Raw genomic sequence first — 25942 nt, forward strand, 5'->3', positions numbered from 1 at the left:
CGCTTATTTGATTTCCGAACGACGTAGTCTGCCCGGGCTATGGACATGAAGAACCAGGTTTAGCTGCTTTCATTACATCCCAAACATAGGATGTGTAGTACGCCCGAACCATCGGTGGCGCCGGGCCATAACGACGTATCACACATACTAGCAATCTGGGTCCGTAACCTATCAGCCCTTGGAGAAATGCAGCTGCTATTTGCTACATAAGGCTTTGACCATAATAACGTTGCGCGAGACCGAACAAGGAGTGCAGGTACACACACAATCAGCCAGTATTGCTAGTTTGTGCGAAGACTTAATATTCCACGTTCGACTCCATTTAAGCAAAGAGTACTGTGGTCTTACTGAACCTAACAACGCCTGTAAGATATGCTCCTGCTGCTGAGGAAGCAACACCCCCAAGTAATTCTATTAATTACATACTCAGAAGGGGTCCGGATAAGACGAGCTACGAAACCTAACTTCTCTGCAAAGAGAAGAAGAAACTTTAGCAACAGCCACACACGAAATCTTGCCAGACCCGTAGCATCGCCAGATCAGCGAATCGGAGCTGAGGTGTCAATCATATCCGACTTACAGAAAGGCGGTAAACAGTAAGCACCGTGCGGCTATACATGATAGCCTACTAAGATACAACGCGACGCTGCGCGGGGCAACAAGTGGGATTTGATTGTATGGGTTGAAAAAAACACAGCGTTGTGAAGGAATGTCTTCAATCGGGGGGGGGGGGGGGGGGGGGGGGGGCGGGATCTGCTGCACTGCAGCCGGCTAATTGAGACTTGGTGTGACTCGTCATGAGGCTCGGTAAAGGGAAGACTGACTGAATAATGCAACGAGTACGTGCTCAAGCTCGCGTGTAGGGTATTGTTTGTTCATAGTAGCTGGATACCCTGCTTTCCTCGTAATCGGATGGGCGCGTTCGACTCGTAAACAAATCTCCGTTGAGTCCGTTTCTTGCTTTACTCGTATTTTTTTTGTAATTCGGGCTGCATTCTCTCCTCACAAAAGTCACTGCGTCTTCTAAGGCCGGACCGTATTGTCTCCTGAGATATCTTTAAATAGGCTTATGCCAAGTTCCAGCCAATCTGGAATCAACTTTGTCTGAAATTCAGCGAGAATTCTGAGCCGCCCTACATGTACAGGACGCAGATAACATTGAGCATCTTGAACAGCGCAGACTTACCTATCAGCTAGTCAGCCCCGCCATACAGATATGTCCAATGCAGCTACTACAGCTGCAGTCACTGTCTCTTGCAGAGTAAGCCGAGTTGGTACGTCTTTGTCTTGCGGATAACCCGGCTGGTAGTGATGGTATTACGCATGGCGGGTACCGCAGCAGAAACGATTGTTACAGTCTTCCCGAGGGTCAGTCCCGCGATGGCTGCTTCTTCCGTTTCGACTGGTTCCAAAATACCCGGAGCCCAATTGTTGATTTCCAGGAGATTTGTTGCCCAGCAGGCTATAATTGACAGGACGCATTGCGGTCGGTGGAGTCTCAGAGGCTCGGTCAACCGAATTCGAGACCGGTATTTGGAGTAAGTTTGGGAGGATTTGTAGATGCAACAATCTTTCAGGAGGAGCACGACCCTCAGCTCAAGAAAAAGTTCATCCACAGCAGGCCGTCATTGAATCCCAGGAAGAGTGATTCAATGCAAAGGTCAAGTAGTGAATAACGATAAGGCTTAGAGTTAAACTACAAATACAAAGGACGATTCCTATTAATTTAGACCCGATTAAAATTCACTAATATATCTAGGTGGTTGTATAAAATTACTAGAAACTGATCTATAAGTTCTACTATCAAGCCACACCTCTAGAACCAGAACAAAGCCTGCCCTTCAAACAAACACATCTTAGTAAGTCACATAATGAATTCCATTGAGCACTCTTAATGATTTTCTTGCACCCTAACGCTGATTAGCACTATCAGACAGGAGAATCATGGAGGCCAACTACGCAATATACAAATGCACTTTTGTGGACATGGGGTGCAAGGCCGAGTTCCGCACTGAGGCAGCCTGGAAATCACATGAGGAGGATAATCACCTCATAGTAGAGTCCTGGCAGTGCCCAGAGAAACCAATCGACAAGCCGGCTTTCGTCTGCAATAAGGCTTTCTTTCTACTGCAACACTTCAAGGACCATCTGAGGGATGATCACCAGATGGATGTTGTTTTTGAGGCCGACCTTGAACATTGCCATTTTGGTAGAGGTGGAAAAGGACAATTCTGGTGCGGCTATTGTCGTTCATCTGTACTTACAGTAATGAGTGCCGGCGTAAGTGGGTGGCACCAGCGACAGGCCATATGTCATGCCATCACATCGTACTACAGATTGTATTTCCCCCGATGGTGCTGCCGAATTGGAGGTCGTTTGACTCTCGACTGCGGTGATTGAACGGTTGAGATTGGGAGTTGGAACGACGATCTTTTGTGAAGCACAAGTGCTCCGTCAACCATATTAAAGAGGGCAGAGGTAATTAGCTTAGGAGTATCTCAAAGCGTTTCTTGACCCTCTTCTGCTTATTTAGGTTAGACAAACCATAAGGTTATTTGAGTTTAGATGCATAGTGCTTATTGTTTTATGCGTACACATTCGTCAGAAGATGGCTGACTGCGAGTTGAGTCTGGGGACTACATAAGGGTGAACATGGCCATATTTATCCAGCCTCGGCACTTGTTAGGGGTATCCGTACTGGCGACAGATAATTGCTTGGAAGTGCATTACACATCATTGTTTATTTACAGCCTCACTAATAAGACGTACTGTTTCAACAGCAAGGCTAGTGGTCTGCTACTGGCCCTCTCTTCTAATCAAAACCATAACGCCGCAGAGAAGTTGCCCCTTGCTGGAGCCAAATGCAACATAATGATTCCTTGATGTTCTTGGAGACTCAAGACAACTCAAGCCTCTCTTTTGTCAAGTTTCTGATCGCTCTCATCTCCATCACACCCTCTTTGCCTACTTGCTTTTGGTGCGAGGTTACAGAAGCAACCACCCAGATCAACCTCCTCGTTTCAATATTGGATTAAAATGACGTCGCTCACGGCGGCGACTCTGCTTACAAGCCGTAAGCGCCTACAAAAGATTAGATAACTCAAGCGCTGAAGCAAAGGGACTCTGCAACCTCATGCAGAAAGCCAATTCCAACATGCATCAAGGAGAAGCGGGGTTGAATCCGCGTTGGCTGTTCTTACTCTACTACAAGCTAGCTATTGTAAGCCTAAATCTTCAACCTTTGTTATAAGCTTGAGAGAATTGCAGTTTATACCTGGGGAATGAAAATACGCTGGTTTACACTATCGATACTGCGTCTTTACCTTCGACGACTTCCTACGTCTGAATGAGACGCAAAGCAGTCTGCGATCACACGTAAATCCAACACTTATGGGGTTTTAAGTTATCCGAGAGATTCAAAGATTTTTTCATGATGTGTACGATGCCAAACAGACGGATAGATGGATTCGTTCAAGACCGGAATGAGCGGCCCTTGCTAATCGGCAATCGTACCCTTTGCACGCAGCAAAAGCCAAGGCTATTTGTTCTCAGGATTGAAACTCCCACACAGCGAAAATGCCGCCGAGTTGAGTTCGTTAAGATTTTGACGGCCAGTCGGGTACAGAAAACAACGTGTATTCTTGATCTTTGGGACAATTGATGCTAAGTGTAGTAGTTGGATCTGTCCACGGTACACATTGAAGAGCAGCAACCAAGACCAACTTAATAAGACGCCTGTCAAGCTTGCAAAGCAGATCTCCTCTAATTGCGGCGACGGGGAAACTGGAGGCAAGGTTCACAAGGAACGCTTTGAGAGAAATCTAGGGACCGAAATAAAAAAGGACTCAGGCTCGCAGGTGAACCGTATCACAAGCTACCGAAAAGCCTCTCCTTCTTGATTAAACGTTGAGAGGTGGCGTTCGCTCTACGGTAAACCCAACACAGATGGAAGAGGCACCATGCGTTAGGCTTGTGGATAACTCGGTCAGGTGAGTTTGAGCTGCAAACCTACCTATGCACCCAGCAGTCAATTGTCATTCACCGACCCGTCGGTACATCCATCGGCCATTGTATGACAGCACCTGCACAGCGACCAAGGGGAAAATAAAAGCGAAGGTAGTCTTCGAAAATGCCGTGTTTCGCAGTGGCTGCCGAGGCTTTGTCTCGCCTTCTGAATCAACTTCTCCGTCCAGGTTTGTCGGGTGACTGAGGCTGAAGGGGCTGGCCCATCCCGCGATGCCGCCCACCGTCACACCTCGCTGAGGCGGGTTCGGTCGGCGGGAGGTTCCCGGACCAGTCCAAAAGCGGCAAAGTGCGATGTCGGAGCTGGCCAATCCAGCGAACCCACTTGATAGCGGGTGGAACTACCTTCTGCTTCCTTTCAACTTGCCACTAGGCGGGATGGTAACCTTTCCTCGTCGCTCGGATGCTCAAACTACCTATCCATAGCAATATTTCTAGGCAGGCGGATGAAGAAGAAGCCAGTTAGGGTCTTGGCTCCGTCACTGGCCGCATCCTCAGCGGTCGGAAGAATGCAAACCGAGACAAGTGATGAGCCCGGAAGGGTGGGGTCCGTTGGGCTCACCGGCTCCCGACAAGGAGGGATGTGGCACCCGCTGCTCGTTCCCGCCACCCTGTTTTTCGACTCACGTCGTGCAAGGACGGCGGGCGGACGCCACTAATAGACGTGGTTCGGTCAGGCATGAGGGACATTTATCGCGTATGTTGTGGTTGGCCGCTTGTCGTTGATAGGGTGGGTGGATGGACAAGAAGAATGGAAGGCCCAAGACAACAGGAAGAATTCAGTCGTTGATTTTGGTGTTGTTTTCCTGCACATGTCATGCAAGCCGTCACAAACAGACGGCGCGACGGCTATCTGAAGCGCGAATCCCACCAGTGTGTGCGTGACGTGCATATGCCGCTAAACATAGACACCCATTGACGGTGCCAGGCCGCCGAGTAGTCGGGGAAAGTCCAGAAGGACGAATACTGTACAGGCAATCCGTGGGAGTGGAGACGCGCATGCTGGACGGTCTCGACGTCGGTCCTTTGTTGAGGTGTCGACTGGTGTTGCAACGTTGACACACCCAAAGGAAGAGGCATGGCCGCGGTGTGACTTGGAGACGGTGGCTGGTCCGTCGTAGTGGGTAGCGATGTCGAAAAGGAAGCAAGATACCATGAACATTGCAGTCTTCTTCCGTCATCCTTGCTATCATGGGCAACCCCGACATAGGGCCAGCAAATTTGGTTTAGACCGTTGCAAGGCATGGCCATAAGTGCAAAGTCGATTCAAAGGCATGTAGTGAAACGACGCTGCAAGCTTCATCTCGTTCGAGAGGAAGTGCAGATGCCGCAGGATTGGGAAGTAGGCAATGATTCGTGAATCAAACCAAAAGAAAGAATCGGTTGCTAGTGTGGGGGGATGAGCGGAGACCTATCGGGAGGAGAGTTGCGGTGAGGCTAGCGGTTTGTCCCGGCCAGGTCACGACGCCATTGGTCGAAGGGTGCGCGAGAGCAGAGAGAGAGAGAGGATGGGTGGTCACAGCCTTTGGTGATTACACCGTGGGGCCTCGGGACATGGTGGTTGACCGGCCCAAAGACAGCCTACCACCGGCGCGGTCGAAGGTGAACAGGTGAGATTTGGGGTCGGAAATGGGGGGAAAAGATGTGAGTGCCGATTTGAGGCGAAGCACAAGACAACCCGCGACTTTGAGGAAGCTCGGTCCAACGAGTTGCAGCGCATTGAGGGTAACACAGAGTTTGATTCTGGACCTCACACTTGAAGCATTGTGTCATCCCGGGTAGTTGTGAGATGAAGCATTGGGGGGTAGGAGCGTTTCCGATGCTCCCATGCGAGCTTCAGAGTTGACGGGCAGTTTGTTAGTTGTCGGAGTTGCAGCCCGAAAGGAAGCGAAGGTGAGGGAGGAGCGGCAACTCATTTACACTACCTAGCTAGCTCCCCGATCTCGCCACAAACCTAGTCATTACTTCCTCGGTGGGCGGAAGAGCAGGGAGCGGGCGGGCGGGCGGGACAAGACCATACGATGAGAGGCACTCATTGTACGGCGCAGTGCAGCGCAAAACGAATGAGACGGGGCAAAGGGACAGGAAGGACAGGGTCCACGTGGTGCGCATGACATGTATTTGCGCCAGGGCCATTGACATTGTCTCACCAGAGGCGCTCCCATCTTTCTCGTTGTTGTGCCTCGCCCTTCCCAGAACGGATAAGGATTGGTGAAGCAACAAATCCATCGCACCGGTTGGATAGGGAATGCAGAACACACATGACAGACAGGCAGACAGTGCTGCTTTGCGCCGTGCTGTGCTGGTCGAGAGACTGGGTAAGTAGGGTGAATTGATGCGACGTAACATGACTAGACGCAGTGAATTGGTATGACTTCCCAGGCTCAAAAAGTTGAGTTTCTTTCCACCATCTCGTCGGTTGCCATTTGGATGCCGCACCGTTCCGCGGTCAAGCCGCGCACACACATGCTAGGCGGACGGGGGCATGGGTAAAGTGGCACCCTCAACCGAAGACGCCGAGATCAAACTTGCACACCATCTCTGGTCGGTGAGCGCCGCTGGGTTGTTGAAGATCACCGACCGGGCCGTAGGCAGACAGACCTATGTACCCTGACTGCTCAGGAATCGGTATGGTTGAGGCTGGCGCATCATTTGAGGCAGCCTAACGAACGGTCCGTCAAGTTGATGCTCACGCGATTTCCTTTGGACGCGGCGGCGAGGATGTTCGGGCCTGAGTGAGTGAGCAAAAGAGAGTCATCAGTGTGTCCCAGACGACGGGTGTCCATTCATCCATCCACACATCCGTCAGTCCGTCCGCCCTGCTTGGCCCGATCTCGTGCAGCTCTGCATCGTATCAGAGAGCACCGTCGGGTTTCCCGCTCCTCTTTTCTTTTTCGGTGAAAAATCCGTGTGCGGATTTTGGAGGCGACCGTTGCAGTGTTGGCCCGAGGGAAGAGAGGCACGCCCCCATAATTTTCCCTTGATTCAAGCATCTCGTCTAGATCTTGGAGTGGATCGTGGGGATGGGGACCAGGCAAGAAACCAATGAAGATGGAGGGATGGGAGAGGAAACGATGTCCGGCGGTTTGGCGGCAAAAGAAACCGTCGTATGTGTCCGTCCCCCCTTCTCGTCCTGCTCTTCTCGTCCTGCTCCTCGCATCCTGCTAACCGCTCCTCCTGCCCCTTTCCCGTCTTTCACCTGCCACCCCAAGACAGGAGGAAGGAAGAGTAGGTTCATACTTACTTAGTACCTACCTACGTAGTTGCCAAGGTAGGTACACCACTGGCACCAACGGAGTAAAGTCACTTGCCTGGCAAAAGACATGAGGGTGTACGATGTACTCTGTACCTTGGAAATGGACCCCACGCCTGCCAGGATCTCACGCTGCCCTCACCTTCCCTCGTTTGATTTTGGCAGAATCTGGTGCGTGCGTGCGCGTGTGGAGGAAGGCCATACCCTTGAAGTCTTGACATGCCAATGCTCCCACCACCCCATGCCTTCCCGGCCCATCAACGGTGGGCAGTCTTGTTTCCCCTCCTTCCCCTTCCAGGATTAGAAGAATATAATAAAACGGTGCCGGGCCAAGCGCTCAATAGCCTGAGAAGTAAGGTGTCCCATGAATACCTGCCCAGATGCAGCGCATCCCATGTCTGGGGGCTAAGGCCAGAACGAAAAGAAAGGGCACAGTGCAATCGCAGATGCAATAGGTGCAGGGCAGGCGTGGATGTGCAGCCTCCTTTCCTACATAGGCATCTCGATGCAGTGTAGCTGGGGTCTGGAAGCCGAGTTCAAAACAGTAGACATACGCACATGCGCACGCATCTCATTGGCAATGGGAATGCTGGGTATGAGAACGAGTTACCCTGTGCGTGTAAACACACCCAAGGTCTAAAAGACGGGAGTGTCGTGCACCTTCCAACCTCGCTCGCCTCCACTGCCCGACCGACGACTTCCCTCTCGGCTCTCTAGTGCTCTGCCGGAGTATCTTTTCCCCCAAGCGTCGTCGTTATCGGTACCACTTTGTTCATGAGATATCGGGCCATTGAAGGTCCAACAGCATCTCGCATTCACAAATTGCAGGGAGGGTTCAAGTACCCAAGTAGCCCATCGCCCTTTGTGGGAGAGACTCGCTCTCCAGGTGAGCAAAACTTCGTGTGACGAGGCAAATATGAGATCGTAAACTAACAGACGAAGTTTTGAGGCAAGCAGTGGATAAAACCAAGCCCACCGCCGTCAACTATTTGGAGGAGCGAAAAACCGACTCAGGCATTTTGCGGCAATTCTGGGTTGGATTGTGGCCCGCAGTGACAATAAGCAACAATCAGCAGCGCTGCTGCACCTCGACTTCGACTTGGACGTGGACCTTGACCTGGCTCGGGAATCGGGATATCGAAAGAAACACGTCCCGGCAGCGCACAAAACATCAGACTAAGATCCCTGACCCAGACCCACTCGAGAAATGTCACAACCCTCGCCCAGGTCCCTCACCTCGCTCACCTCAGCATCAAAGCCCAAGCATCCGACCTGACCCTCTGAACCCAAAAACCCATAACCTTCACGATCCCTGCCGCTGCGTCCTCACCTCTTTTTCAACTCGGAGCCTACCAGTCACTTCTCATTGCATCTCTCCGGGTCTCACCCCATAGCCTGAGATCGGAGAAAGAAAGAGACACGCAGCCAAACACACACACACACACACACACACACAGAATTAGAATTTCGATTATACCGTCCAGCAAATGTCATCGTCCAACCTGTCCCTATCTCCTACCTGTCAGTCTCTATACTTCAATCCTCAACTGAGACCACATACGCACACACACATGTACACCATTGTCGTCCACCTTTCCGTTCCTTCTCCCGTTCACCTCAGCTTGACACCCCGGCCCGACCTGGCCTGGACTGTACCTTGCCAGAAGTACCTCCCACACACAGGCGCATACACCCCACTGACGCCATACACACAGCTTCTGAGGGGTACATATCGGTACCACCAGTCGCCCATCACTACCACCTCCCGCTTACCTTATTCACCCACCACTAACTGCACCTAAGGTACTTACTGAATTTAGGTACCCACGTACCGTACCGGGGCCCTGGCCTGTTTCCTTGCGTTTTCTTCCCTCTTTCCCTCTCCGGTGCTCGGTGCACGTACCCTTAAATCTTGACCGACCGACCTTATTTTTTATTCGTGCTCCTTCGGCCTCGGCCCTCATCCTCCCACCTTCACACACCTCGAATCGAGACGGTCCTCCACCGAAAATCAAACACGTCGTCTTTGTCCTTCTCTTTCATATTGTTTCCTCCATTCCGCGCCGTCTCTGTGGTGTTTCTGCCCATCTTCCGGGTCTCAATTGCTGCTCCTTCGCCCTCGGCGCATTCTGGTTTTGGCTGCTCCCCGCCTCCGAGGACCCATTTCTTTTACCCCTCACTTTTCTCTGTTCGCTCACTCGCGTCGGTGAATCTCGGTGGGGCTCTCCTCACACAATCTGCTCCAACTTCAAAGAAAACGCGCGACAGCCACGCGGAGCAAAAGTAAAGAGAGAAAAAGGGAGAGAGAGGGAAAGAGGCAGAGACAGTCAGACTTAGAGAAAGACATCGGGGGGTTTTGCTCGCCACAGCTCTTCTTCTTCTTCTTTTTCTATTCCTTACCTACCCACCACACACACACACACAACGCACACCGAGGATGGGTCGAGGGTAGTTGCTGCTGTGACAAAGGGATTCAAACAACACATTTGCAACCATGCATCCGGCTCCGAGCCTGTTGGAGGCGCCTCCGAAAAATGGCAGCGAGGAATCTGGCAACAGACCCCAAACTGGCTCACCTTCATTGTCGCATCATGAGCTGCCTCAGTCTCAACAATCTCCCATCCAACAACAGGTGCAGCCGTCGCTCCAACAGCAGCCTCAGCAGCAACAACAAGAACAACAACAACATCAGCAGCAGCAGCAGCAGATCACACCTCAGCAACGCCAGTCTTCACAGCAACCTCCTCCCAACCCCGGCCAGTCGGCTTCTCCTCCCCTGAGGAAGGACACCAACTCGTCCATTTCAACCCAGGCTACTGCGGCCTCCGCAGTCACCAATATGTCCGCGGACACAAGCAACACATCGTACAGTGCCGACACCTCTCCTAACTTAACATCCATATTCCATGTCAAGGATGGCTCCGACGTCTCTAACCGGGTCCGCGCGAGCAGGAGGCGAACCGGTCCTTTGTCCCAACAGCAGAGAGAGAAAGCCGCCCTCATAAGAAAGCTCGGCGCTTGCAATGACTGTCGTCGTAGGAGAGTTGCAGTATGTCCCCTCGGCCTTCGTCGCAATGCTCAATGCCGTGACAAAAGTGCCCACCCCTGCTGACTGTTCTGCTCTCATCAAGTGTCACCCCAGCCATCACAATATGACCTGGGAGGACGCCGTCAGAAAATATCATAGGTCTCATAGTCCGACGATCCAGGATATCGCCCCCTCCATGTCTGCCCAGCGCCCACTTAGTCCTGCTCCTGTCATGAACAACGTAAAGTCAATGTACGCCCAGGACCCCCAGGAGATGGACATAGACTCCCCAACACCTCCAGGACAGCACCGATTAAGCGAATCCCGCATTCGCACGCCGCTCCCGACCGGTCCCAGGCTGGACAAGCCTCCAATGTTACCCGGCATCGAGAGTCTCAAGTCGGACCTGCAGACCAACGTTTCGAGGATACTATCTACACCCAGCCGCAGCCGCTACTCCAGTGCACAGGTTCTACTGCTGTACTGGCAAGATGACCCTGATGTTAGTGTCGGGAATTCCGTCAAGGAACTTGGGGAAGTCTTTGACCAGTATTACCGGTATACGTTTTCCATCACCACGATCCCGCCTGCTTCGGAGGCTTGCAAAAGCCCCTGGAGATGGCTTTCGCGGAAGATCACCGATTTTGTCGAGGACCGCGACCAACGGGACGTCTTGAAGATTGTCTACTACAACGGCCACTCCTATCTGGACGGGAACCGGGAGATGGTACTCGCCAGGTGAGTTGCTTGCCGCAGCAGTGTTTGGTGCCCGGAGAACTGATATCCTACCAGCTCCAAGGACAAGGACAAGGCCGAGACGATTCGATGGAGTGGTATCCAGCAAGTATTCGAGGAAGCGTGTTCGGACACGCTAATTATCATGGACGCGGCCTTTTTTCCGTCTTCCAAGATGCACCGTCAACAGGGCGTTTTGGAACTAGTGGCCGCGGCCGTATCGGAGGAGCACTTCGACGCCTTGGATCGCTGCACCTTCACCAAGGTTCTCACCGAACACCTTAAGACGCGCGCCTCGCAACGCTTCACAAGCCCCTTCTCGGCTGCGGAGCTTCACTCGAAGCTGCTCTCCAACTACCCGTCTCTCGTGCAGGACAAGAATCCCGAAAAGGAAACCATCACGAGCTTTCCCTCGCCGCTGCATATGCAGGTATCCGGAAACGCTCGGCTGCCTTCGATCCTCCTCGCCCCGCTCAATATCGGCCCCTTGAGGACGAGCTTGCCGTTCGGTACAGAGGGCCAGCAGCTCGTGCTGTCTTTCCGCATAGGCGACGAGCCCATGGACATCGACAACTGGACCGAGTGGCTCAGGATGATGCCTGAGGGGGTCAAGGATGTGAGGGTTGACGGCCCTTTCCGGCCGTCCAGGTAGCCTGTCGTCAGCTCTGGGCTCCTTCTGGAAGCTCGAAACCAGCCGTCAAGAATAGCCCGGCGGCACATTAGCGCCACTCATACGTTTTTCAAACTCTCTTGGGCTCTTCAGACGGGAACATAGTCCGACAAAGAGCACCATCAGGCAAAGCGAGGAAATAAAACAAGACGGGTAACGAGAACCCCGCCATCGAGATTGTGGACGATGCTGCATTGCATTACATGTATGCACTCGCTCACCTCTGGCGCTGTTTAAGTTTTCCCAGTCTCCTCGCCTCCGCTATCGACCCCAATCCTCCCACCAGCCCCTTATCGGACTGGCTTTTAAGTCTTCATGACTTATCTTTATCTTCACGACATATTTTGCATCATTCATCCCTCCCTCCAGTCAGATTCGGGGGAGGGCGAAGGTCGGGGAGTCGGAGAGTCAATCACCAATTCATACGTACACCAACACTCAACAGACATTTGAACCCAGTGTTGTTTTTGGAATCGGGTTTGAGACGTCGAGGAAGTCTTATACCACCACCGAGGAGTGCTTCTGTTTCCGGCGCGGAAATCATGGAAAGGGAAGCAGACAACTGAGCCCGGATGGGAAAGCATGCATTGCAGGCGGCAGATCCAAAGCGCACGTCGTTTGTCCAATGGCTGATTTTTTTTAAAGAACTTTGCATTAGTTGATATCCCAAACTCGCCGTTCTGCCGACGAATTAAGCCTCAGGAACCTGGAAACCTTTGCGTTATGATAATCCGTGGTCCAAATCCGAAACGGACGTTTCACTCCAGTATGCTGATTTGCTACTACTCTCAGGGGAGCGACGATGTAACGACGCACAAGACTGAATATAAAGAATAAAAGGGGAAGAAGATGAAGGGAAAGGGTCCTCGGACCATGCTTGTGGTATACAGAAACGGCCGTTAAAAACTGCGCACAGTAACAAAAGTCCAAATCCTACTCGCCACACTCAGATGACGAGCATCACCACCGCCGCGACGCTCACGACACCCGCCACCAGACTGGCGCCCGCTCTCGCAGCGGGGCTGTTGACCTCGATGTTACCGATGGAGAAGTCGGGGTTGTACTCAACGTCGCGGGTATCAAGTGTGCCGTTCCAGCAGTAGCGCTGGAAGCAGGCAGTGCAGGCCTCGGGGACCGTCTCGCGGGCGCGGTCCATGCTGCGCGAGAGCACGGCGCAGGCAACGCAGACGGGCCATTGGGCGTCGAGGGTGGAGTTGCCCTGGGTTGCTGAGTCGTAGCCGTTCTGGATGATGGCATCGCGTTGGGGCAGCTCGTAGCTGGGGACAAAAGTAGAGACGTTGGAGTGGGCGACGTAGGGCGCATTGGGGATGTATACGACGAGCGGCGGCACGCGCTGTGCGCCACGGAGGGTGAAATTGGATGCGTCGCAGCCGAAGAAGGTCGGGCGGCGGTTGAGGCCGAGGTTGATGAAGGTGTTTGCGTCGGGCACGGGGGGGAAAAGGGTGCCGTTGGCAATGGGCTCGGCGACGCGGTCGTAGGTGGCGCGCAGGGCGGTGCCGTTGGGCCAGTTGAAATTGGTATCGGCCGAGGAGTCGACAGCGAAGATGACGTCGACGGCGCGGTTGGGCTGGATCAGGGGGTGGAGGGGGATGTTCTGGAGATCCTCGCCGCCGTCGACGAGCGAGAGCTGGGTCTGGTTGGCGTTGAGGTTGGTGCGCGGGTTCCAGCCGAAAAAGGGATTCGGCACGTACTGGGCGATGTCGTTGTTGTCTTGGTCGAGGATGTTGAGAATGCTCGTGAGGGCACTCTGGATGAAATCGGGGAGACCGGCGGACGAGATGTTCTGGAGCATGAACTGGTTGAAGAGAGTCGACGAGGTGCCCATGACGAAACCGGCCTGGTCGAAGCCGCGGACGCAGGAGCCATTGTCGGGGACGCGGCCCGCGGAAAAGTTAGAGGCGAGGTAGCGAAGTGGCGCGAAGCCAAAGGCCGTGTTGTCCCAAGTACCGAGCTCGAAGGGGTTGAACTCGTAGACGGTGGCATTGAGCGAGATGATGCGCTCGCCGGGGGCACGACCGTCGGCGATGAGGATGGGGAACGGCTGCTCGCCGGACTGGAAGTCGGGAGAGTCGGCGATGGAAGAGAAGGTGTAGGCCGGGCCGCCGTCGGTGGCGTTGACGAGCTGGTACGAGAGGGCGCGGCCCCAGTAGTCGGTGATGGAGACCTCGAATCCCTCGTCCTTGGCGCTGACCTGGCGCGCGACGTCTCTCCAGTACTCGGCCGTGTTGAGAATGGAGAGGCCAGACTCGCGGGGGCCGGAAAAGATGGAGCGATCAAATTTCCAAACGGAGGACCCCTGCGAGCCGCGCTGCAGGTCGGTGACGGTTGAGAAGTTGTTGGTGAAGATGGAGCCGACGAGCCAGCCGCCGCCCGAGAGGCCGGCGAGGTAGGTGGCGGACTGGAGGAGGCCGCCGATGCCACCGGCCGAGGTCGAGTTGGGCGTGCGGCTGTCAGCGGCGGCCAGGAACCCGGCGCCGTTCATGAGCGCACGGTAACCGCCTCCGGACACGGCAATGGCAATGTTGGGCAGTCGGGACGACGATGAGCCGGCGCGGTCGATGTAAGCGCCGGCATCGAAGTTGGGAATGTTGGCGCGGGTGAGGAAGTCGCGCATGTGCTCGACTGTGGCGTTGCGGCGGCGGGGGAGCCATGCCGTTTCGTTGGGCGACAGAGCGGAAGCGGACCGGATAGTGGGACGGGCGGCCGGACAGTCGACGATAGACGGGGCGTAGCCTCCCGAGGGGGAGTCCGGGAGGGCGCGGGGGTCCAGGGCTTCCATGAAAAGACCGGCCGCCATTGGCTTGATGGGATCGACCGCCCACACCGGGACTGCCACGGCGGCCACTGCCAGCAGAGATGAGAGTATCATTGTATATGTGTCTGTCAAGTTCTTTTTTTGGGGGGGGAGGGGGGGGGGGGAGGGGGGACGTTCAAGTACGACAAGGGAATAGTCGGGGGTCGTATATTTTGAGGATATGAGAATAGGAATGGATGCAACGGGAGAGGGGGTATCTATGGGTTGATTTGGGCGTTGAAAGAAGATATAAGCGCAACAACCCAAAGGCCTAGGCGGAGAGAAAGAAAGATCGGATGTGACGGGAGAGAAAAGTGGCGGAGGATGTCACTAGTAATGACGGAACCTAACGACCATTGACCCCTGTGGGCATCGTCCAGCGGCTGTGCGGTATGGTGCGGTATGGTGCAGTGCTGTACGACAACCCGATTGGGATGGAGAGGCTTCGTCGACTTTCTTCACGGACCCGTCGCGCTAAAGAAGGGTTTTACACTGGTATCGACCGGTATGACGTCGAACCGGGGAGGGGGGGTTGGTTCTAAAAGTAAATGAATGTGTGTGTGTGGCCGAGCGAGCGCGGTCCCCTTCCTGTCGAGGATGCCGTGGTCTTTGCTCTCCTGGGAGTCCCTCACTGGCCAATGCTTGTCAGTGCAAGTCGATTGAAGTGGCTCTTGTGTGGTGTCTTGTTGTCCAGTGGGTATGGGATGGGTATGAGGTGTCAATTGAGTGAGAGCCTAGATGGGATGAATGGGGTCGAGCTCGAGTGATGAGGTGCTTTGGTTGTTTTTGCGTGAGAGAAGAAGTTTGAAAGTCTGGGAGATGAGTGCATGCTGGATGTTCGATCTCAGGAGATCTCACAAGCGAGAGAATGAGAGAGAGAGAGAGAGAAAAGCACAGTGAGGACGATAAAAGCGTTCTCGAATGCAGGGCGTCAGCGGAGAATTGTACAACAGTGGAGCCCGCAAGGCGATCTCTGATCTCTGATCTGACGGCCGAGTTTCAAATGCAGGCTGGCGAACGGGAGGGAGACGAATGAAAGAGATGGCGGCTCGTAAAGGATACGCTGGGCGTCTCTCATTTTCTGGGCAGCTGAAGGCGGGATGAGATGGGTACGCGGAAATTATGGCCTCGGAGCGAATTAGAAGATCCGGAAGACCCGGCTTGGCTACTGATGATGCGAGGTCAGGATCCTGAGGGGTCTTGGTAGGTAATCTTGCGCCCGGGACGGCGGCGGCCTCTTTGCTCGGGGGAGGGGCGGTCAGGGAGCTACGTGGAGTCGTCGGAATACGCGCGTTCCGAAGACTGAGATACGCAGCCCAGGCGGTCCATCTCAAGGTCGCACAGGTACACAATATGAAGAGCCAGTTCTAAAGATGAAGACGAGAGAAGATTTGGCCGGTTGGTTGATGGTTGATGCAAGGAGACCAGCAACAAGAGCCCTGTGTGAAACTAGCGCCAGAGGAGCAAAAGGAGAGCGAGAGACTGAGACTGTGACCGAGAAAAAGTAAGATGGAGCGAGAGAGAGGCCCGGGGGGGCACGGTGAGGTCAAGCGCCCACTGGCAACTCCTCAGAGCGAAGAGAGCCTGGAGGCGGGTGGGTGCCACGGTCTCGGTTGCGGCGTTTTGTGAGACGGCAAGACGGGATCTTGGTGTGGCATTCTCTGCGCTGTCTGAGTGTCTGTGCATGCGTGTGCCTGGTCAATCAAGAGGCGTTCAATGGTTTCCCCTGCCATTGTCTGTCTCGACAAGGTGTGACACGTTGCTGGCCGTGCTGACCGCAGTCCCTCGACATGGTCGATCGTATTATGGTGTACGACACGGTATCCTCTGCCCTCTCTCGCCTCGATTTCCATGAAGCTGTGGCCGAACGAATCGTTCGTCGGCTCCATACTGATGGGGCGAGGCGCACGTCGACACTGGCAGAGCCAAGGAATAGTGCCTGGGACCGATCGGCGGCAACGGAACTTTCGGAGGCTAATGGCTGGTGCGGTCAGCCGTGTGGCGTGTCGGTGTTGCTGTGTCTGCGCCATCATCGACGTCTCTTGATGGCTGAATGCGCTACTGTGGCAATGACTACTGCCCCTCCTCCTCCTCCTCCTCCTCCTCCTCCTCCTCCTCCAGGCCGACATGGCATTGCTGCCTCGCCGCTAGCACTGCCCGTGTATTTCGGTGCCAGCAGAAAACTCCTTCGGGAAGAATGGAAAACCGTACGCGTATCGGCTCTCTCGCCCGGTACCTCGCAAAGGCCACAGACCGGCAGTCTAAATATGAATAGACGCATCTGTGCTGATGTGGTGGCACTAGTCAAGCCTTCGCATGGCATCCAGGGGACCCAATGACGGGTCGATCCCGAACCAGCCGTTATTATCGGAGTTTTGCTGTGGATGCAGGCCATGCCGTCAGAGACTGTCCGTAGCACAGCAATTGGCCGCCTGCATCCGTACGAATAGGTAGGTGCTGCAGCTGCAAGTGGTACTGCGAGTGGTGGTGGTGGTGGTGGCGGCTTGCGTCTGGGGTGTGCCTTGTTGGTAGGGATAAGGAGTCCTTGGAATAGAGTAGCTTGCAGATTGAGTGCGGGGAGATGCCCTGCGTCGAGTGAGATCTCTTGGGGGACCTACACCGCAGAATTGACGAGCATGTCAACGGCAATGACAATGCCATCGGTGGCAGTGTGAGAGTTTAAGCGTTTCAGCGAGGCCCAGAAGGAACCGGAGACGTCGGCCGAGAGCTCTGCGCGACGTCATGAGGCCGCCGAGCCTCGGTAACAATAATATCGCCGACGTGATCGATGGCAATCCATTTTCTTCCCCTTTTTTTGCATCTTTTTTCTGCAGGCCACCAGTGTCTCTTGATGCCAGTTCGTTCAGGGTATGTTTGCGTCTTCAGTCTTCTCAGTCCGCGGCGCAGGAGTTAATGTAACCAGGCTGGACGAGGCTAGATGGCCAGGACATAGTGACAGATTGCTTGTCTCAATGTGTCGACCGTTTTGCGTACACTTTCAGGGCCCATGAACCATCGACGAGGGCGAGCCTGAGAATCGTTCCGCAGTGGCTTCCAGCGATGTCTTGTCCCTGTATTGAGTCCGAGACAGCCATCATTATCTGCCTGAGATAGCTACAAGTCCCGGTGCCGGGAGTGTTAGCTTTACTAAAAACCCAGGGCTATGAAACGCTTGTTGATCAACATTGCCGCCGCAGACGTTATGTTATTCATTGGCTGCGGTCGTGACACCGGCGCCATCTTCAATCGACCTATCGGACGACTGAAATGACGTCGTGTTTTGATTGTGTTCGTGTGTGTGTTTGGACAGCTTTGGCGTGTTGACAGTTGTTGGGTGCTGAAGTACCGAGCAAAGGGAATCCGGAGGGCCGATAGGCCCACTACGCCAGCTGTTGACAGCACACCTGACAACCAAGGCGCGAACAGGGGTTGCAGCGTCCCAAAAGTGGATCCCAAGAAACGGACACAAGTGTTGACCTGGCAACGGCAATTACGCGAAGCTCCATATCAACAAAACCCTCCGCCCACTCTTTCCCTGACCCTTCGAGCTCCCAACCCATCATCCACAGCATCATGTAAAATAACCAACAACATAACCAATCGACAACCGTACTGTACTGACAGACAGCAACACCCTACGAAACCCCCCTTTTGCACCATCTGTTTGTATTCAGCTTTACCCCCGACTTTCAACCACAAAGATGGAGCCCCAATCGCCCCCTAAGCGCATCACGCGTTCCAGAGCCGCAAAAGTTGGCGACATCACCACGACGAGTACCAAAACCACACGAATCGTCACTGCTGCAGCCAAAGCCAAGGCTACTGCCACTACCACTTCTACTGCTCCTCCGCGGTCCACCTCGACCAAGCGAAAGACCCGAGCCGACGATGTCGAGGAGGAAGAACACGACCAACAATCACAACAATCAGAGCCTGCACCTCGTGCCACCAGACCCACGAGGGGCCGCCCGAGGAAGATCACAGAAGATACTGCAGAGCCAGTCGCATCTTCGTCATCGTCATCGTCGAGCGTCGCCCCCGGCAGGGCGACGCGTGCACGAGCTGCTGCTCGCAAGGTTTCCACCACGGAGCCTGCCGCCCCCAAGGAAGAGCCTGTGAAGCCTACTCGCGGCCGGCCCAGAAAGGCGGCAACTGAAGACGTTCCCGCCAAGGATGCGGAACCGGTGAAGAGGACCGCGCGGACTCGCGCAGCACCAGTCACAACATCAAAGCCCGCCGTCAAGAAGACGGTAACATTCCAAGAACCCGAAAAGGAAAACATCGCTCCTGACGCAAGCAAGAAGACGACCGACAAGTCCGCAACTGCCACCGGCCTGCGAGCCAGACCTGTGCGAAAGCCCCCCGTGCCCAAAGCTCCCAGGTCTATCAAGGTCGCCGCTGCCGCTGCCGCTGCCGGTGCCGCATCGACATCGAAGCCCGAGAAGACTCCCCTGAGCCCTAAGAAGGTCACACAGGTGCCCATGCCTCGCGATTGCTCCGAGGACGAGCTGGCCGGGCCCGACACCCCCCCGAGACCCATGATGAAGAGTCCTACGAAGCTTCCTGCCAGTGCTCTCGCATCTTCCCACAAGCTTAACTTGTTGCCCGTCGAAAAGTCAACCGACACGGAGGAGCATGCTGACGACGACGAGAACGGCGCCAAGTCAGAGACACAAGAGGACAAAACCACGCATGCTCTGGCCTCGCCTGCCAAGAGGCTGCCTGCTTCGCCCTACAGAGATTCGATGAAGTCCCCAGCCAAGCGCGCTGAAGGAGTCTCGCTGTTGAAGCCCGGTTGTGGTGTGAACTCTGGTGGCGAAGGCGTTTCCGCCTCGCCCCTGAAGGCCTCTCTCCTTCAGTCTCCCGCCAAGCGCCCCCAGTCTGCCATGAAGCCCTTTTCTTTGATGCCGACCAATGAGGGAGAGAAGAAGGTCTCCAACTTCAAGGCGTCGCTGCTCCAATCACCCGCAAAGCGCCCGTTGTCTCCGATCAAGGGCATGAAGCCCTTGGAGACGTCGGAGCAAATCCACTCCCCGGCCACAAAGCCTCTGCTCTTGTCGACACCGACGGCTCTGCGCCCGGTCAAGCGATCTTCCGAGAAGCTCATGGCCGAGGAGTCGAACGCTCAGTATGACGAGGAAGATGATGAGTTGGACGAAGTCGCAGAGGCCATGCTCAATGAATCTATCCACCTGGAAGAGCCCATGCAATTCCCTGGCCGTCTTTCGGCCGTTCTCCCCAGACACGCCGATCCTGCTCTGAAAAAGAACATGCCGGTTTTCGAGGCGGCCAAGCAGCAGGCGGAGCAGGTCGAACAGGCTGCCGAGTCTGATGTGTTCACCGATGCCACGACTGAGGATGTGCAGGGACTCGACGCAGAGCCTATGGTGCTTGATGACGAGCCGGAGTTCCAGCCGCAATCCGAACAATCCGTCCAGGCACCTCAGCTTAGCCTCGACGCGCCTAGCGGTCTCTTTGGCCTCCGTCAGAAGGATATGGACCCCTTTCACAGCACTGACTCCGATTCAGACGATGAGCTTGCCAACAGTCCCCGCGTCTCGGCAGCTCACAACTTGGTCCCCGCCACCCCGACTCCTGCCAACTCCCGCCGAAGCCTTGCCCAGCCAAGACACTCCAGCATCGGCTTCACCCCTCTTGCGCAGCAGCTCGATGCTTGGTCTGCTGCCAGCCCCTCCAAGACACCCAGGCGACCCGTCACCCCGGGACGCTCTTTGGCTCAGGCACCTGAGACATTGAGTCTGGCTGCTGGAACCCCTCGTCTTGAGGAATCTCCTCTCCGAAGCACCTACTTCGAGGATGAGATGACCGTGCGAGCAGACATGGACGCGCAAGACGAAATCGAGGCTGCCATCGATGCCGAGATTGCCGCCGCCGCGGACACCGAGGATCCCGAATTTGATGATCTCATGGTCACTGACGAAGACATGGCTCTGGCCGCTGAGGCTAACGAGATGTCCTTGATGGAGCCCGAGGAGCTGGACGAGATCGTCAACACTTCCAACAGCTTCGACGACACTCTATCTGAGGCCAGCCAAGAGTACGGCGACGAAAATGAGATGCCCGTCGACCCTGCTTTGTCCATTAGCGACGCTTCGGTCCCGCCCACCACACCCAACCGTGTTCTGGCGCGCGAGTTCCACACCGTCACCAAAGTTCCTCTTAAGGGCGCGGATGACTCAACCCCGCGCCCAAAGAAGAAGCGCGCGGCAAGCATTTCTCGTCTCCCAGTCAGCCGCCCAAGCCTTAACAGAAGCGCCACAGTCATCTCTTATTCGCCTAGCAGGAACCAGCAGGCCGATGAAGATGAAGCCCAGGAGCACGAAAAGAAGAATGACGAGAACGACGAGAACGAGCCCAAGTCAGTGCCCGTCACGCCTGCCAAGTCGGATGTCTGGTCGGCTCTGGGAACACCAGCTCGCACTCCCCGCAGAGACCTCAACCCCGGTCTTCTCCGCGGTGCCGTCGTGTTTGTCGATGTTCACACCACCGAGGGTGCGGACGCCAGTGGTATCTTTGTCGAACTCCTCACTCAGATGGGAGCTCGTTGCGTCAAGACCTGGACGTGGAACCCCAGTGCCACTGGCAACTCGGATGCCTCAAAGATTGGCATTACCCATGTTGTTTACAAGGATGGCGGCAAGCGCACGATGGAGAAGGTTAGAGAGTCGAACGGCGTGGTACAGTGCGTCGGTGTGAGCTGGGTTCTCGAGTGAGTGTTTCCTCTTCTACGCCTTGCTGGTTGAGTCTGTACTAACAAGGTCCACAGCTGTGAACGCGAGAACGAATGGCTCGATGAGGCACCGTACTACATCGACACGTCGTTGGTTCCTCGAGGAGGCGCGCGCCGCCGCAAGAGCATGGAGCCCAAGGCTCTGTCTAACCAGAACGGCATGCTCGTTCCCACTCCCGTCAAGGCCGGTCGTGACGCCAAGACGGCGCCCAACACGCCCATGAACCGACGTGACAGCACTGTTTGGATGCACACCCCCTCGGACGAGGCCGACGATGATGATGACTGGCAGGGCCTGATCTCCCCTGTCCCCGTCACGCCTGCGCCCGAGACACTTGCTCGCTATGCGGCCGAGACGCCTTCGACGCCGACTGACTACGACTCGTCTCCGACCAAGACACTGCTGATGCAGACTTGTCCGCCCAAGCAGAACACTTTTGCCCAGATGGGCGACGGTATCCTCAACAGGGACAAGGACGAGAGCGTCATGCAGCGGTTAATGGCGGCTCGTAGAAAGAGCCTGCAGTTTGCGCCCAAGATTGGTAGCCCGTTGGCCAAGGCCTGGAAATAAATGGTGTATTTTTGGTTGTTGTATTTTACCCCGGCTCTTGGTGGAGCAGCGCGGTAGGTACACTGTTCTTTTGATGGCGTTTGTACGGGGATGGATACAAGTTCAGAGGCTGGACGGCGTTAAGGTTATTAGATTGGGTTGTACATCACCCAGAATGCGATGGCAACGTCGCTTGTCGTAACAAGGAAGCTTGCTTGTAAACGTTCTTACCACGGTTGTTTCCATATCAAGTCGTCTCGTCTCGTCTCAATGATTTCTGAAGCTCTCTGGACCCTTGTTCGTATCTGGCAAGGTGACGCATGTTGCCGCGCGTTCTTTTGATTGGATCAACCAACTCCCGCGCATGCTTGACTCGGGGGGCGCGCTGATTGATAAGGGGACCTGAGCGACACACGCATGAGATCAGACATCTCATACTTGACACCTCAATCCGGCGTGGCGAGAGTTGCTGTTCATAGACCAAACTTCTTCCATTTCTCCCCATGAGTTTGTCGCCGGGATGTATTCAAACAGGCTGCTGTTGCTGTTGCTATCGTCGTTGGCGGGCAGCATGCTCGCGGCGCAACCCGTCGTCGCCAACGCTGACTCCCAGAAGCCTCTTCTCGGGACTCTGTCGAATGCCGAGGACCCGGGGTCGGCGGCAGACCAACGGACAACGACGACAATCACAACGACATACCCGTCTAACGGGCACGCGGCGAGGCTGAACTACTCGTCACCGGCGCCACACCTGTTCGCGTCGGCGTACGGGCTCCTGCAGCAGTGGAGCAACACAATGTTCCCAAACGGGCACACGATGGCGGCGGTCGAGGTGCCGCCATTCACGTTATTGTATCACGGGAGGACGGACGACGCAGGAGGGGCGCCGAGTCCGGAGTGGCTCGCTTTCGACATGTGAGTTCCTTCATGCTTTTGATGACTTACGTTGTGCTGGCTGGGCAGGGTGGTTCGAGAATGTGTGGCGCGAGAGTTGGATGACGTGACGGTCGAGCGTAGGACGGATGAATGGGAAATGAAGCTGACAGCCCAACAGAGAAATGGCCTATGGTATCATGGGCAGCACGAGGCAGAGCTTCATGCTCACCTACCAAACGACGCGGCCCGTTAAGGCGCTCTATTTCGACGGCGAGTCGGCGGCGCTTATGGGACTCGGCCAGCTCGACACGCAGATGCTGCACCTTTACGGCAACGTCTCAGGGCCAGATGCCGGCGGCGGCGGCACACCCTGGCGTGGGCTGGAGCCCGAGTACGACAGGGCCATGGGTCTCTGCGACTGGCTACTGGAGAGGGGGCTGAGGGGCGACGGATGGGGGATCGAGGGCGTGGTGAGGATGAATACCGGGTTTGAGATGATTTGGTGCGACTTTGGAGGCGGGAGTCTGAGGCTTGTTTCGAGGACGAACGTCACTGCACCGCAGACCAGGGAGAAAAAGAATGGGGAGGAGAGTGCTGAGGGGGTCAGTGAGGGTCGGGAGAGAGGGGTGATCGACGAGGGGATCCCGACTTCGGTGTATCCCCTCCCGCCGCAGCCGACCCTGACGGAACGCCCCGTCAGCCCGTCCCGCCCACCGATTCCTCCTAACTGGCGCGGCATCATGGACCCCGTCGAGCGGGAGCCCTTCCTGCAGAGCCAGGGGTGGGAGTGGTTCGCGTCGGCGACGTGGCATTACGGCTCGAACGGCGCCGGGGCGGGCAAGGGGGAGACGAGGGCGCGGGTGCTGGGGTGCGGCATCACAAGCTGGTACTCCAAGGGTCAATGGGGTGCCGTTGCCAACGAGGAGAGGACGAGATTGAACCTCACGGCGGACGGGCACTGGGTCGACGATAACAAGATCGGCAACCGGAGCGTGGCGCTGGGTGAGCTAGGGCGGCGGAGAAGGCTACACCATCTCGAGGGCGTCACAGCGTTGCAGGCGGCGGAGATGCGGTGGGACACGGAGGTTATGTTGAGAGACGCAGTCGTCGGCAGCGGGGGTTGCAGCGGGATGGAATGGGCCGGGACGATGGGGGAGATCGTGCAGCGGACCGCGGGCCGCCTGATGGCGCTGGAACAAGGCGCGAGGTCCTTCGCCGGCTGGGGCAACATGACGGAGGTGAGGGAGTGGCTGTACAGGCTGCGCGGGCAGAGCCACGCGTTCCTGATGCCGTTCCTCGAGTACCCGCAAGAGATCGGGCCGGGGACGTGGGATGTGGCAAATGGTCTGTTCAGCGAGACGTACTCGCGGTGTCGGTACCGGTACACAAGGCTGCTGGTCGACGTGCCGCTGAGCGCGAGGGAACGGGACCTGAGGGACGCGACGGAGGAGGTCATGGGCGGCATCTGCGGTGTGTTGCTGGAGGTCGGCTTCGGCATCGAGAGGGCGTGGTTCGAGCTCGAGGAAGAGCCGGCAGAGGGAGGGAGGTCCGGACTTGAGGCCGAGAGCCAGGGGTGGGTGGACGCGGTGAGGCGGTTGAGGGCATGGGTCGGATGGGAGGGAGAGTTTACGCGGTGCACGAGGGTATGCGCGTGGGATGAGCGGTGTTACATCCCCATGTGGCCTTTGTTGCGGTCTGTATGGGGCAGGAAGAGGCCGAGACCGCCGCCGGAGCGCGGGCCGGGGAACGGGACGGAGCCGGGTGGGTCACTGCCGCCGCCGCCGTCGCCGCCGCCGTATCGGGGGAGGGAACCAGGGCACGGGGGAGGAAATCGTACAGGGCCTGGATACGGCATGCCGGGGCGCGGTCCCGGCTGGATGGGGGACGAGACGGATTTGTGGGAGCCCAAGTGCGTCAAGATGGAGGACATCATGCCGAGGGACCGGGGCTAGGGAACCGTTGACCCAATCTGGCTTGTTGTGTTACGCTTACTCCCCATAGGATCAGTCTTGCATTTGAAAAAGCAGCCGCCCTGTGGCATTGTGTAACCCACCCCACCGCCAGATAGAACCGTGGAATTGTCAACTTTCTCAGTACTCTACTTTACCTGTGTGGTTTCCCCCACTTTTATTCAAACATTTTTTCTTTCCTTCTTCTCTTTTTTTCAGGAGGGTTTTATTCACGCCACTCAGCTGAGCACGCCGGGCAGAAACAGGCGTCTTTGTCATGTAACGGGGGCGCAACTACTGAAGCCTCACAGCTCTGCTTTGGGGGAAAAGGGGGCGGCAATGTGTGCTTTGTACCTCTCTGTACATCATTTCGCTTCGCCACCACCGGCTGATGCAGGCAGCAGTGGCTTTTTGCTGGAGAGCCGCGGGTTTCCGCAAGTGCTCAAGTGTTTGATTTTCTCCTCTCCTCTTTTTTCCCTCCTCCCTGTTACCCCCTCCCCCACCCTCGAATAATACATCGTACTTAAAAGTGGTTGTGGTCGGGCGATGATTCGGGGGGGGGGAGGGGGCCGGTGGACACTCTTTTGTCGGATCCCGCGCGCCGCGGTTGTATAAATGTGCTCTAGGCATCAGCAAGTGTTGTAAATGGATCCCTTGCAATGCCCTGCAATCTGCTATGTAACAATTAGGATGTGCTCATCCCCCACATCCTAACGGGGTTGCCGGATTCTACCTCAACCTAGTGGTGTTGTGTTTTGTGTACGGGGTATTACTACTCATGCACCATTCATTCAGCTGGGCGATCCAACGTTGTGTCCCTAACAACTTGGCTCCCGGATAGGGTGCCGAGGCAGAAAGCTTGTTTCGGGCGGGTTCCCCAACAGGGATTAGGCGGACAGATTGACACGCTATTGACACGCTCCAGGCATATCTCGCCAACCAGTTCGTCCCGCTCTCCGTACAGGCTACGCTACTGTGTATTAGCTGATGTCGGACTGGGGGTGGGCGGGTTACGGCACGTTAGGAGTGATTGGCTTCCTAGGGCTGTTCCTTCGCGCGGCGCCAGGAGAGTCACGCCCACAACATCCTATGGGGGCATACATCGTACAATGTGGAGAGAGACATGTGTCTCGAGAGGCACGACAAGTCAAACACCAGTGGCCCCGCTATCAAAATCAGACCTTGGAGAAGGGATGGCCCCTGGACCCCCAGCATTTCGGTCGTCTGCTCGTATTCCAAACTGGTACTCGGGGCGTTTTCAAACGCTGTCGCCTAAGCTAAGCATACAACCC

General features: G+C 55.7%; 5 protein-coding genes across 5 annotated transcripts; 4 read left to right on the forward strand and 1 right to left on the reverse strand.

Annotated features, from left to right (window-relative positions):
* The first annotated feature begins 8556 nt into the window (after positions 1-8556).
* On the forward strand, positions 8557-12653 carry CDEST_12508 (uncharacterized protein). Its single transcript, XM_062928664.1, has 3 exons — positions 8557-10325; positions 10408-11042; positions 11097-12653. The coding sequence occupies exons 1-3, from the start codon at positions 9771-9773 to the stop codon at positions 11689-11691; spliced, it is 1785 nt and encodes a 594-aa protein (XP_062784715.1). The 5' UTR covers positions 8557-9770; the 3' UTR covers positions 11692-12653.
* A 1-nt stretch (position 12654) lies between these two features.
* On the reverse strand, positions 12655-15973 carry CDEST_12509 (Putative lysophospholipase, catalytic domain, Acyl transferase/acyl hydrolase/lysophospholipase). Its single transcript, XM_062928665.1, has 2 exons — positions 14669-15973; positions 12655-14620 (listed from the first exon to the last, which is right to left on the reverse strand). The coding sequence occupies exon 2, from the start codon at positions 14597-14599 to the stop codon at positions 12656-12658; it is 1944 nt and encodes a 647-aa protein (XP_062784716.1). The 5' UTR covers positions 14600-14620; positions 14669-15973; the 3' UTR covers position 12655.
* A 341-nt stretch (positions 15974-16314) lies between these two features.
* On the forward strand, positions 16315-16863 carry CDEST_12510 (uncharacterized protein; the record flags this gene model as incomplete). Its single annotated transcript, XM_062928666.1, has 1 exon — positions 16315-16863. The coding sequence occupies one exon, from the start codon at positions 16315-16317 to the stop codon at positions 16861-16863; it is 549 nt and encodes a 182-aa protein (XP_062784717.1).
* Positions 16864-18038: 1175 nt separating this feature from the next.
* CDEST_12511 (Putative BRCT domain, microcephalin, BRCT domain superfamily) lies at positions 18039-22202 on the forward strand. Its single transcript, XM_062928667.1, has 2 exons — positions 18039-21254; positions 21312-22202. The coding sequence occupies exons 1-2, from the start codon at positions 18226-18228 to the stop codon at positions 21844-21846; spliced, it is 3564 nt and encodes a 1187-aa protein (XP_062784718.1). The 5' UTR covers positions 18039-18225; the 3' UTR covers positions 21847-22202.
* Positions 22203-22206: 4 nt separating this feature from the next.
* CDEST_12512 (uncharacterized protein) lies at positions 22207-24653 on the forward strand (the record flags this gene model as incomplete). The annotated part of the gene is made up of 2 exons (XM_062928668.1): positions 22207-22740; positions 22880-24653. The coding sequence occupies exons 1-2, from the start codon at positions 22346-22348 to the stop codon at positions 24651-24653; spliced, it is 2169 nt and encodes a 722-aa protein (XP_062784719.1). The 5' UTR covers positions 22207-22345.
* Between the last annotated feature and the right edge of the window lie 1289 nt (positions 24654-25942).

Source organism: Colletotrichum destructivum, chromosome 8 (genome assembly GCF_034447905.1).
Source record: "Colletotrichum destructivum chromosome 8, complete sequence".
Taxonomy (NCBI): Eukaryota; Fungi; Ascomycota; class Sordariomycetes; order Glomerellales; family Glomerellaceae; genus Colletotrichum; species Colletotrichum destructivum.